General features: G+C 41.8%; 1 protein-coding gene and 1 long non-coding RNA gene across 2 annotated transcripts in view; one reads left to right on the top strand and one right to left on the bottom strand.

Annotated features, from left to right (window-relative positions):
- LOC147724345 (uncharacterized) overlaps positions 1-13,967 on the bottom strand; it is a 2,209,372-nt gene that overhangs the window by 1,172,528 nt on the left and 1,022,877 nt on the right. The window contains exons 20-22 of the mRNA XM_086966996.1: positions 10,395-10,679; positions 7,625-7,871; positions 1,082-1,271 (exon numbers count right to left, since the gene is read on the bottom strand). Coding sequence (XP_086823122.1) covers positions 1,082-1,271; positions 7,625-7,871; positions 10,395-10,679 — 722 coding nt within the window. The remainder of the gene's footprint in view (positions 1-1,081; positions 1,272-7,624; positions 7,872-10,394; positions 10,680-13,967) is intronic.
- LOC147724347 (uncharacterized) overlaps positions 1-13,967 on the top strand; it is a 31,840-nt gene that overhangs the window by 1,401 nt on the left and 16,472 nt on the right. The gene's annotated exons all lie outside the window — the stretch shown is intronic.

Genomic DNA, 13,967 nt, shown 5'->3' with positions numbered 1-13,967 from the left:
AGCGTATGATATATTTTTTTTAAGTTCTTTTAGGTACGAATACTTTTCCTGAAACTTCCATCTGCAAACGTCTAATATTGGGCCGCGCCTGTACCGTGTTGAGTGTGTAAAGTCAATGCCTGCCGTTGCATTAGCAGAGCAAAGCCCTAGGAAACTGTGCCTGTCTTAACGTAACGCAGTAATTATTACCATATTTGGCCTTCAATTTGGTAAATTAAACGTTAATTCAGCCCTTGCACAGCCTGGCCAGATCTAAGCCGACCCAGCTTTAACGATTCTGTAAAAAAATGCGATTTGATCACAAGAAATGTTTCTAATTCGACATGACAATTCTACAAGATTAATCATTCTGCTATTCCAATATGCTCGCAGCTGCCAAAGAATAAACACATTTTCAGCTGGGGGCCCCCATTTTCATGGCTCGCACATTATCACATAAACATGGCACAATGCCCACTGACATGCTAATGGATGTTTCCATGCAAGTGTGCATGTGTGACTACTGCCTTCATGCATGTGCTAAGGGGAAGGTAGCACAGATTTTAAAAACACACTGTTAAAGAAAAGAAGATTCCACTAATGTTGCCAGTTTGTCACAGAAGAGTTCTTCTATAAGCTAGGCCGCTCCAGTACCTCTTGGACGCGCCCCCAAAGAGCAAGCTTTACACTATGCACTATTTAATTTAATTTAGCCCCCAGCCATCCCTTGAACAGAGAGAGGAGGACAATAAGAGCCATGTGTAACCTTTGGACTTAAGGAAGAAGATGGGATTTCTGATTCACAGCTAAGCCGCAACAGGGGCAATCTGTGGAGAGAGCGAAACGTGACACCGTTCTCATTAGACACTCTGGGCCGCGGTCTGCAACCCCACAGCGCCTCAAAGTGCGCCGGGGCTTTTCTGAGCAGCTAAAAGCATCCTCCTTTCAGAGTGCAAGGCTTTGCTGCTCAGAGTTTATGCCTCGACTGATGAACTTGAAGAGAACACCAATGGGACGGCAGAGGGCTTGAAACACGCCTGCTCTAGCGCCCACCATTCTGCTTGAAACTTTGTGCAGGGCTATTTAAAAAGAGTGCACTCACTTGTATGCCCCCATTTCCTCCTCAGATGCGGCGAGTCGGTCTCTCAGCGTCTTCATTTCCATCTGCGATTTTCTGCTGCTCTGTTCTTGGCGAACTGTTTCGGCTATTCGCTCGCTGAGCTGCTCTTGAGTTGCTTTCAAGCTGGATTCCATTAGAAGAAGTTTTTCATCTTGACTGGCAACTTCTTGGGCTGCGAAATGTAAGGCAAAAAAAAGATACATTGCACATTTTCACCAAACCACTATTACTTTATACTGTAAGCGCTCATGGCCGAGTGTTTTTATCACCATCATGACATGTTCTTCCTCTGACACCCTCCTGGGGTTGTATCTTAAGGTGCATTTCGCCAAAACGTATATATATATATATATATATATATATATATATATATATATATATATATATATATATATATATATATATATATATATATATATTTAAATGGCCGAGGACGGTATATCTGAGCACAGCTAAAAATAAATGAAATAAATCGACACCAATTCATCGCTCGCAAAAACATATATGTGAACGTATATCCCAAGTAGCAATGAATGGCTTTAGAGTCTCGATGTAATTACATTTAGGTAGGCAGCTGTCTATCGATCTATCTCCTTTCCAGTCAAATACGTTTCCCCTATAACATTTCCTTCCACACAGTTATCTTCGGAGTAGTTCCATTCCCAAGGCCAGCCTATAGATGGCGCTCTTTCATTAGCCCACAGAGACCCACAGCTCAGATCTGCTAGACGCCTCTGTGAAAATAATAATACAAAAAATCCCGGATTTAAGAGACAAAGACATTTCCCTTTGTTCTTGGCTGATCGAGCCTCCAAACAAAAATGTATACATACATTTCAAATCATGTGCGCGCTGCTCTGCATACAGAAACACATTTCTATAATGTATGGAGCTTTCTTCCAAATGAAAAGGAAACGGCATTCACCTGAGAGGAGTGATATGTCTCCCGCTGCTCGATGGCCAAGTACACCATGGACAAGTACACACGGGCTCTACATTTTTAGACTGCGGCGACTGTCAAAAATAAGTATAATTTGGTGAAACATGAAATACAGCTGTTTTAATGTAGGACTGCAACCTGCTTCAGCGGGCACATCAGTACCACAAACACTAACCTGGTGTTAGGACACAGCCGGTGTGAGCACCCCGTGCCCCAAAGAGAGCACATGCCCTCCAATGCTGCATTTAAATACAAATAACAGGGTACCCTGGAAAGCTCAAAGGGTGACCAGGCCCTACCCTTGGTTCTCAGACCCAGTTCTTTTCATCCTGGCCTGCTTCTTTTAACAACATAGGCATCGATTATACTGGTCTCCTTCCCTTATTATCCTTTGTCCTTTTTCACTGTCCTGGCCCCCTCCTCACCCATTGACCTGCTATGTTGCTGCAACCTCAGTGACACCTTCTTTGGTTTGCTACCATGTCCTAGTTTCAGTCCTTAATTTGTGCCGGTGCTTTCTGGTGCAGCACTTAATTTCCAACACTGGGGCTAGTTACTGTCTACCACACGGTAGTGGTGACTGCCAAGTTAAGTACGAGCACAACAACTTCTGTTTATTATTTCAATTTCAATTTCCAATAATTAATATTTGCCTCCAAAGCCCTTCTTATAGCTTTGAGGGCCTGTAATAGTATGAATTGTCACACTTTTAAGAGTGTGATGATTAGTAGTGTGTCAGTGCTGTCATTGGCAGTGCTTCTAGGGGCACCGGATGGTGCAAGCTTGAGTGTCCTCCTGTCGAGAGCCCCGGCACTAAGCTTTTTTGTTTACAAATTAAGCACTGCCTAGTTCGTTGTCCCTGTAGCCAGATCCCAATGCTCCTATGACAAAAACTTCTAATAACTGCCCCCAAGATGCTTGTTCAGGGTCTCAGAGAACCTAGAGCCAGATCCCATTGCCCCTATGCCACACACTTAGACTTATTGCCTATACGGCGCTTCTTTATTGTCTCAGAGGTCCTGTAGACCGATCCCATTGCTCCCTACGCCATACACTTACAATCTTTTCTCCTGTTGTGCTTGTTTATAGTCTGAGAGCCCCTACAGCCAGATACCATTGCCCCTATACCATACACTTCTAATCACTGCCCCTTTGGTGTTTATTTATAGTCTCAGAGTTCGTACAGCCAGATCCCATTGCCACTCCCTACAGCCAGATCCCATTGCCCATACGCCATACACTTACTATCATTGCTCGTAAGGTGGTTCTTTACAGTCTAAATGCTCCTACAGCCAGATCCCATTGCCCCTTTACCATACACTTCTAATCACTGCCCCTTTGGTGTTTATTTATAGTCTCAGAGTTCGTAAAGCTAGATCCCATTGCCACTCCCTACAGCCAGATCCCATTGCCACTCCCTACAGCCAGATCCCATTGCCCATACGCCATACACTTACTATCATTGCTCGTAAGGTGGTTGTTTACAGTCTAAATGCTCCTACAGCCAGATCCCATTGCCCCTTTACCATACACTTCTAATCACTGCCCCTTTTGGTGTTTATTTATAGTCTCAGAGTTCGTAAAGCTAGATCCCATTGCCACTCCCTACAGCCAGATCCCATTGCCACTCCCTACAGCCAGATCCCATTGCCCATACGCCATACACTTACTATCATTGCTCGTAAGGTGGTTGCTTACAGTCTAAATGCCCCTACAGCCAGATCCCATTGCCCCTTTACCATACACTTACATTAATTGCTCCTAAGGTGTTTGCTTACAGTGTCGGAGTCCCTGTAACCGGATCCTGTTGCTCCCTATGCCCCAGTACTTGTTTAACGTCTTCAGCTACTAGTAACTCACTCCCATGTCCCATGTCCTTCATGATTTGCCCTCTGTAGCTAACCGAGCCTGCCGCCATACAATGTGTATCCCAGCTCCTGACTGTACTCCATACTCTTTGTCCTGGCCATACATGCACATGTCCATATTTTTCGGCGTTTGTGAAGCTCCTGGGTTCACTTGCAACAAGAAAGATATACAGTCCTGCTGGCAAGCAGTGCTGGCAAGCTTCTCCGGCGACGTTGTTCAACTGAGCTGTCACATGGTGAATTTCTTACAGCCACGGAAACTAATATCAAAAAAAGGAACTAATGGCCTAGTAGCCGATATGGTTCCAGAAGCAGTGAGGAATCCATTACCATTATTAGCGATAAAGACAATGTCTGCACCTTCAATTTACCAAGAACTCCAGCGCTGGCAATCGCAACACAGAACAGCTCGGAATGGCCACTGGGACACAGCTTTTTTTTATATATCCCCCGCCCCACTGCAGCAACTGGACCAAGGTCCCGAAGCCGCGGACCATCAGCAAGAAACTTTCAATCCAGTTATTTGGTCTCTACTGGGAAGCAAGAAAACCACCTCCATTTCACATATTCAGCTTTCTGTATCTTTTTAATAGTCTTTATACGAATGTATTTGCTTTACTGTATAATGTAGGTCTTAACTAACCTTGAATTGAAAAGACGAAGAAGATAGTGTAAGATCCCTTGGCTGATCAATTCGGGTTGCCTTGCACCCGGCCAGCACATCGTTCTCGCACCCTGCACCTTTCTCATGCACGCCTGTACATTTGCTGCTTGCTGCTCTAGCCATATTGTTGCTAAGTACTGGACTAAAGGGGTTGATTAGCCGGCTCTACCTCCACTTATATGTCTATAACAGTCGCTAGTATACCTCATTAATTAATCGCAAACTCTAGTACTAGCAAACAGTTGCACATTTTTCACATTATGCACTTATTTGGAACAACTGAGCAAGAATTTTAAAATCAGTTGTCCGTACGCCATTGCTTTTTATAAACAGTTGCCTTTTTTGCACCCCCAGCCCCTTTAGGTTTCCAAGGGTCACACAAGAATGCGCGAGCTTTACTCCAGTACATAGACTTAATCAATAAGGAAGATTGCTCAATGACCCTCGGCGGGTTTTTCCTGACAGCCCTGCTCTTGGCCATTGAGTCATTTTAATTGATCATGACGGTTTTAGTTGGCCAAGTTTTATGTCTGTCCGTATTTTATAGTTCTTACCCCTTTTTTTAACCGTGATTTTTACCTTGACTCAAACTGTTACCACGAAAATGTGTTATGAGATGAACTTTGTAATGGTTTTAATTAACTGTACAATAAACTTACTTACTTACTTACTTAGACTTACATTGTGGGTTTTAATGTTTGACTCATACCCAGATCTTTTAATTGTAACACCTTTGGACCATGTTAGTACTACAAAAAACACACAAACCTACAAATAAATAAAATAAGGTGAGTGTAGGTGTGCCAAGAAGCTTTTCCAATCAGTCAGCTCCAGCCACTAGGCTGACTGCGTAGTCCTGTTAGTACAGAGGTAAGTGGCAGATCCACAAAATGAACAGCTTGAAATGGCAACTAGACAGGGACCATAGAGAAGAAACAGCATGCACTAGGTGAATGAATGACTGAATGAGTGAATCATTGATCTGAGCAGTGCATGCCCTGGAGGCAACATCCTGTTGCCAGTTGACCAGGCTTGCGCTCCTTTCTGGTCACAGAGGACATCCAAGGATGCTATTTTCGGATTTAATTGCAGCATTGCAACAACTGAATGGGCTTCATGGTTCTATTTAAAAAAGAATAACAAATGAATGAATGCAGTAATGAATGCTAGTTTGTGGTTGGCAACATATTTGTTGAACCAATTATGTAACCCCATCTATCTTTATCACAAACCCAACCACATATAATTTCTTTTTGAGAAAGAATGAATCAACTCTTGAATGAATTGAACACATGGCCTAAAAGTAGGGATCGAATTTAAACAACGTTTTGCAAACCTGCTTTCAAAATCCAACATAAGGCGTGCAGGCTGCACATAAAAAAATCTTGGTAAAGAAAAGAAAAAAATCTGCTATTATCCAATAAGTTACTGTAATCACATGATAAATCACCAAGGTTCCCAGGCGACGTTTCCAGCTTGAAAGTGCAAAGGCATAAATGTTTTAGGCGCTCTGTCATTTTATTGTATTTGCTGTGCTTGTATATTTCATGCAGGCGAGGCAACATCCCTTCCCCCTAAAATGCAGATGTTGAAATATCAGCAGTGAAAAGGGAACCAGTGTCTAAGGCTTCCCATGGCTTCTCATCTCCTGCCCTGAACACGTTCCAAGTCACATATAAGGAGAATGTGGATTTGATTGAATTGAACTTGGAGAGGTGAAGAGAAAAATCGCATTTCAACGCAAATGAGCCTTCTCGCGCTCCTTTCAGCGCAAGCGTATGGCTCATCTGAAGTCCCTTAAAAACTGCTGCCAATCCCTGCAAGCCGGCTGCAAAGGGTTAAACGGCTCCAAGTTTACCTATGCTTTGGACTTGAGCCTCGGTTGATCCCAGGCCAGAGGCACTCGCAGCTGCATGCTTTATTTACAATCCCTTTGGCAGACTTACAACTGCCCCAGGCTATAACACAGTGTACCTAATGTTCAAACTGGCAGGTAATCTTATGTCAAACATCCCTCTTTGATTTAAAGTGATCAATAGAACCTTGTAAAGAGGTAATTTCTCTGATGTTTCCACCTTGCTTTTCTTACAGGTGATGGGCACAAAAGGTGGTGCGCGTATGATGTACGAACCAATAGCGGGGAGCTATGAGCATGTTTTTCCATATGTTTCCGGTGCACAACGATTTCGGATCAATACCCTCTGTAATACAATTATCTGCAATGATCTGGTTGTATTGAAAAAGAATTTGCAACTGGCCTCTGGGGATTTTGATAACCGAAATGCGTATATGGCAACCGTTGTCTAGAGAGGGAGGAAATTAAGAGTTGACAGAGGCTGGTGGGAGCAGTCTAAACGGCTTCATCAATGTTTTATTTGGTGATGGCACACAGGCTAGTCTCTAAAAACGTTCCCACACCAATGCCCAGCCCAGCAAATACCATGCACAACGTCCACCATTGCGTTTTTGCTTCATGTACAATTTCTCCGGTGGAAAAAACTCTTATATTTCAGCTCTCTGCCTCTGCATGTGGTTTCATCTATCGTTACATGCTTCTTTCTGATGCAGCTTATCCGATGAAAAATAAATGCATTATTTTCTCTTCTGTATTTGGTCACATCTGTCACATTTCTGGACTGAAGTGCGTGTTAGCTTTGTCCACACACTAGTGACAAAAGTGTAAATGTAGACATTCAAAAAGCCTAAACCAGGTAAAAAAAAGGAGGCAAAAAAATAATAATCCAAGGTTAAATTAGAGTAGGCTAGAAATGCTCAACACTTTTCATAACTGCGCCCATAATATTCAATTTACACCAGAGAGCAGCACACAAACTTGGCACTGCCAAAAGAAATAACAAAAATCCTTCAGCTCCGCCTAGGTGAGACAAGGGCAATTTATGCCACCAACAGCAGGATGATCAGTGTGGACTTATAATACCATTTGTTTTAATTTAGAAGGCCTGAGGGCCTGCGCGCAGAGGACTCAACATGTCCGCTTTGTCACCTGAACAAGATGGCGCCGCCCAGCGTGCCTCTCCACAGTTCTGTATTACCTGTCTCTCTGTACTGTCTATGGATGTTCTGCAGGTCTTGAGTGAGCTGTTGGATCTCGTGCGTCAGCGCCATGTTTTCTTTCTCCTTTTGCGCCTTCTCCTTCTGGGTGTCATGGAGGCCTGCTTTCAGATTCCGGACCACGCTGTCCAGGTGCTCCACCTCAGACACTTTGGCTTTGATGCCTTCCCTGGCCTGCAGGAGGTCAGCTTCAGATTTCCTCAGAAGGTCGTCTCTTTTTCTCACTGCCTGTGGAGATAAAGGCAAAGGAAAAAAAAAATCGACAGGACCTTTAATGGTTTGTTTTGTGAACTGAGCATCCCAATTTTAAGCTACAGAAAAAAGTGGATTACAAAGCACTTCATTAGTAACGGTGTCACTTTTCAGTCAACTTTCAATCAAAACGTTAAAAAAAATAATAGACTACATGGTGAGAACAAGAAAGCATAGGGCATATAAAAAGATTCAATATTGTAATCAGTACATTACTAGCAACAGATCAAAGGTAAACATGGTTGGTGTGTTAAAGAATAAAATAAACACACCGATCAATATTGCATAATAATATTCCAAGTAATTATTTAAATATGGTTTATCAAAAGTACAGTTTGTTTTGCTTCCATTCGTTAAAGGGCTTTGCACAGCGAGGGGTCTCCCTAACAGAGGTTATCGTATTTTATTCCAGTGGCAACCATCTCCCTTCCACCCAATCAGGGAACACTCTTTCCAACGCAGGCCTGTGGTGAAGGCCGCTGCCACCCTGCAGGCCCCGGGGACCGGTACATTATTGCCTGATCACAAGCAGCCTGGCCTTGTTGTACACAAATCCGGTGATTAGCATTTTGTTTCATTTTGGCTACATCATTATTCAAAGCGGAACAGCCCTGTAGCTTTCACAGTTGAAACCCCTTGCATGAACAAAGCCTGCGCCATCAACAGCAGGTTGATTAATTTTAATTAGCTGTATTTACATTGCAACTTCATTGGTTTACGCTTCAAATCAATTAAAATTTCTTATTCATTAGTGACTGGTTCTTATTGGCTCCATGCCACACCTTGATTTCCTATCATGCTCCATCGTGGTTCTTTTAATCTGAATATTTAGTACCCTTTCATGTCTTAATTACAGCAAATTGCACACAGTTGGCACAATTTCTTGAAATTAATCCCAGAGTACTTTGTTTCTGTCAAGCAGTCAAAGCCCAAGAGAATAATAGTAAATGTTATTGCAGATCTAAATTTAAACGACTGTCTGTATATTTAACACAACCCTTTAATTATTCCAGCGATTCGGGTTTTAGTTCAAATACCAAACATTCTTTACCGAGATGTAAAATTGTTACGGATTGCAAGCACTGTTCAGGCATGTTTGGGTGAACTAGCTAACAATGGTGCCATTTTGTTTAAAGCCTTATTTCTTAGGTGCACAACTCACGGCACACAGTGAAGCACTTTCACACAAATATCTATTGCCGTTCGTTAAGTGCACGAGAAAACGGAATTAAAATACACAGTTTAAATATTGTTGTACATATGACGGTGTTATGGCTCTAATGCATGTCCCTTTTAGCTGCGTGCTTATTAACTGTCTACCACACCAAGCAGATCGTTTTTGTACTTTAATTTAGAATAAGAATCTGTTTTTTTTCAAATATGAATGTGTTGGCTTGCATTGACCACACAAATACACGGCAACACACTTGATACAAATACGGCTGACTGAAAGGAATGCAAACCTTGGTAAGATTTGACCAGTGGTGTTCCTAAAGTGGGTTCACATGGGTTCTGTGGCCACGAATCTTATGTTGCCCCCCCTTCCGTTGTGTCCCTCCACCACAGCTTTTGCATGAGCACACAAAAAACAGGCACACCACCCTGTCACACACATGTATTTGCCCCTCTGCCTTTTTCACGAGCCTACGTTTGCTAAAATGTATAAATCTGACTTTCTGTGTAAGTGCATTTACGTGTATTTCTGTATAGATATATAGAAAAAGATACACCCATACATTCAGATTTAAACATGTAAAGGAAGCATATCTATCTATCTATCTATCTATCTATCTATCTATCTATCTATCTATCTATCTATCTATCTATCTATCTATCTATCTATCTATCTATCTATCTCTCTCTCTCCGTCTGACTGTCTGTATCTCTGTCTGTCTGTGTGCCTGTCTGTCTATCACACAGTCTTTACAGTTGACTTTTGCAAGGGGCTACACTGGTTTTATATGTCAGCTTCCCCCTCCCCCCCCACCCCGCCACCACCACCTAAAAATCAATTCCAGAGTTGCCTCTGCTTGAACCTTTTAGATGCTTGCATGATGAATCTGCCTGGCATTGCAAACAGCAGACACAGCAGTGTAGCTATGTTACACAAGGCCCTCGTGCAAGCAAAATAACTAGTTAGTAAAAGACAGTCATAAATGCTGTGTAGTGGGAGGCTCACGCCCCTGGGCTTCGGTGCCACTGCACCGGCTGCACTACTGATAGTTATATGTTCCCGGAGGGGCAGGTCTAACAGTCGTCAATGACAAAGCAAAGGAAGGTCGGCCCACTCCATAAAAGCGTGCTGCTTAAATTGTATTTTTTTGTAAAGGTGTGACTCCTTTTGAAGTTTCGAAAAGAGAGAAATGAAAAAAAAATCAAATGTTGGAAAGATAAAGGGGGCATACCTCTTCGGCTGAATTACACCACTGCACTCAACTTCACATTTGAGAGGTGTGCTTTCTTACGATTGCCATTTGTACTCCAAAAGTGAAAGCATACCTGATCTTTCTGGCTGCAGAGTTTCCGGGCATCTGCAAGGTCCCTTTCAAGCTGCGTTATCTGCTGTTCTAGATGTGCGTGTCCTACTTTGTGTTTCTGCTGGGAAGCTATTATATCCAGATGCAACGACTGCAAGGTCTTGTCTAGCTTTTCAATTTCAAGAACATATTTTTTCTGTTGGTTGAGTACATTAGCAGCTTCCATTTTTTGTTCCTGTATGATCCGCTCGCATTCTTCAACCTTTGAAGTCGTCTCATTGCATTGGCTTCTCATGATTTCAAGTTCCTTTTCAAAGAGAAACACAAATGTCCAGTAAAGGAAAACATTCAGAGAAAAAAGCAGCAATCTACAAAAAGTCCACAAACAGGAGAACATATTCCAAATCTAAGAAGGTGCTTTAGTTTACCTGGTATTAGTAGGCACAAGACATCGATTTTTTTACAATATACAAGAATTATGTTTTCATAAATTTCTTGAAAAGGCAAAGTAGTAGCCAAACTTGATGTGCACTCTTTTCTGATTAGATAAGAACGTGTATGAATAAAGATATATACATATTTCGTTTTACACTGCATAAAGATTACTTGTGGAAGATACCTGTAGTTACTGCTTTAATAGTGTCTCTATTTAATTTATTATTTTACTTAAAGACATGATCCGAATCTCCTTAGTTTCTAAATCGCTATTCTTTACATAAAATATAAATGTTGACTATGTTTGTATGCAACTAAATGGCTACAACATACTGCTTTGAAATCCCACCAATAAATACTCTTTTGTACGCAATAACTTGCTCAGTGTTTGTAGTCTCACTGTGCCCGAGAAACACAAACCGATAGGGGAGGGTCCTAGGGCATATTTAGAGACCTGGCATGGACATAGCCCCCAATAATGAACATAGTATACACAGAGTGTCCACGGGTCTGTCAACAGCAAATCTCCTTTAACAAGACGCAAACCAACAAAATAAGTGTGTAAATAAATCAGAGGATCACCTTATGAATAAGGATACCCATCAGTCACCATTCGATACCGCCCTAGTCATCATCTGGGCTTCCTTACGACCTTCCCATCATGAATCATAAAAGATGTTTACTAGGATTAGGTGGAGATGTCCTGCATCTATTTATGAAGCACGGGATCACTTTTAAAGATGTTAAGTAATGGTGTCAAATAATGGGTAAAAAATAAGAAAGTTGCAGTGCGTGAAATAAGTGAAATAATTGGTGAGCTAAAAAAAGTACTTTTTCAGTCAGTTTTGTCGCTTGTTTTTTACAGCGTACTGTGCTTTTATGTTCAGAAATTCTTAACTTGACCTTGCGTGTCGTCATGCCTTTGTATCTTAACTGGCATCACTTGCCCATGCCAGTTAAGATACGTAGTATGCTGTAAAAAACAAGCGACAAAACTGACAAGCCATTTTTTGGAAGTGAAACATGGTCCAACTGACTTTGAATGGACGGTTTTAGAACAACCCTTCATCCCAGACCATGTCACAGCTATCTATAAATATCTATTAGTTGGAGAATAGAAATGGGTGTTCAGACTGAGGACCGACAAAGAGGGTCTGAACGATGAGATCCCCTGGATATCATCGTAAGGCTGCATTTTAAAAGCAAACACACTACTCTGTAATTGCTCCTTTTTGTTGGATACCTTGGAGGGGCAGTTCCAAATAGATTGCCATACATTGAATTGATTCATGCTACACTGTCATTATATTACCAATTGATAATGTAAAATACATATATCTCTTTTGAGAAACACGTCTGAATGTTCCTCCTCTTAACTTACACAGGAGAAACAGCTATCTTTAGCTGTAGTACGTTATGAGCCAATACTTCGTACCTTTTGACATACAGTAGTCCATACCTAAACGTAGCAGGCCCATGTGCAGTTAATGAACAATATTATCAATAAAGGTTTGTTGACATAGGTGGGCTTGCGACGATGGTCATCTTACCTGCTCTCGTTTTTAGGAATGGGAATGTTAGTATTAAACAATAAAGGGTTTGATGTGCTGTTCTTGAGAAATGAGACTATGTTAACAGTGGATCAATACTCTATTGCCTAAAAATAAATATGATAAGGGCCCTTGTACCCACCCCCATCACTGTGTAACTCGGATAGGGTACTCTGTCTCTCAAACTCCCGGCAATGCGGGTTGTGAGCACTTGATCATCTTGGTGTGTCATTCGCTCCCAGAGTAAATCAACACAGACAATGATAGCTGACGTATAGGAGATTTTACTAACACGCTGCATGCTCATGCATAACTAATTACAATATTGTCAATAACTTTTTTTGACATGGGAGACCCCGATAAGCTTCCTTCATTTGAGAAACAGGATTGTTAGCATCACACAATGAATGGTTTAATGAATAATCATTGGTAAAAATAGATCATCTTGAAAGTTGATCGATATTCTATTGTTTAGAGGGAACGATGGCCATCATAAGTTTCCTTTGGGGTGCTAAGTAAATAGGAAACTCCATTTCCCATATTCCCAGGTACACTGGCTACGGTCATGTGATCGCCTTGCTGCATCACATGCTCCAATAGCAAATGAACTGAGATAAAGAAGGCGGTTGGACGCAGCCAGTCACCTCCCCAAGACGGCTCGGTAGACTGTTTGGAGTACCGATGGAGAGGTGAGCAGGCTATGTATGTTTTTGTTGTCCGAGCATAAGTTAACGTAATGTTGCATGGGGTATGATTTTACACCGGCTCCGATGACGAGGGTGCTGGACGGTCCTTGACATTAATAGCATGGACTGGGTAAAGTACTGGCAGGGTTGCTTTTAGATTTTAACCGCAGGGTCTTACATGTATATTGATTTCAATCTATGTAGGGACTTTGGCAAGGTGTATTACATTATCTAACATAGTATGTACGAACACCTTGTGGAGTGCGAGTTTTGTTAGATGGATGTTGTCGGTGTGACAGTCATTTTATCCCCAGAGTGCAGATAAACTGAGAATCTGGTATTACAAAATATTAGCATGCAACGAGCAGTGAGGCTATACTCAGTTAAAACAATGTACGATTCTCAATGGAACTTCTAATCGTCCATTTGATGAGTAAACTCTCTTTGCAGTCATTTCGACGACACACTTTTGTTTATGAACAGCGGGTCCTTTATGACAACTTAAGGATCACCTAGACTCACTTGTGAGGTATATGATTACTGTCAAGGATGGTATATTTTTCTGAAATCCACAGACTTATTGCAAGAAGTGGGTCACGTGACATTGGTTATGTCTATGCCTTCTTTGATTTTTATAGAGCGGTGTTTCTTCTTCCTGAGCTGCAGCCAGGTGAGGGGAGGCCGATCCCTCCTGCGAATTAGGTAAGCAGGAGTAGTCATATACTACATATATTAACATACATATACTGCCTGATGTTGACCTTGATGTAACACCTGCAGATGGCAATTATGCCAAGATTAGGATGTCTACATATAGAGACAAAAAATTCTTTCTCTTTGTTTTTCTTTTTTCTTTGACATGGAACCAACATTAATTGTGCATCCCACAGTGGCTGAGTAATCCATATACAGGAGGAGTGACCA

This window comes from Lissotriton vulgaris, chromosome 4_1 (assembly GCF_964263255.1).
Source record: "Lissotriton vulgaris chromosome 4_1, aLisVul1.2, whole genome shotgun sequence".
Lineage (NCBI taxonomy): Eukaryota > Metazoa > Chordata > Amphibia > Caudata > Salamandridae > Lissotriton > Lissotriton vulgaris.
The sequence above is the reverse complement of the archived record's forward strand: the minus strand, read 5'-3'. Positions and strand labels throughout refer to the sequence as shown.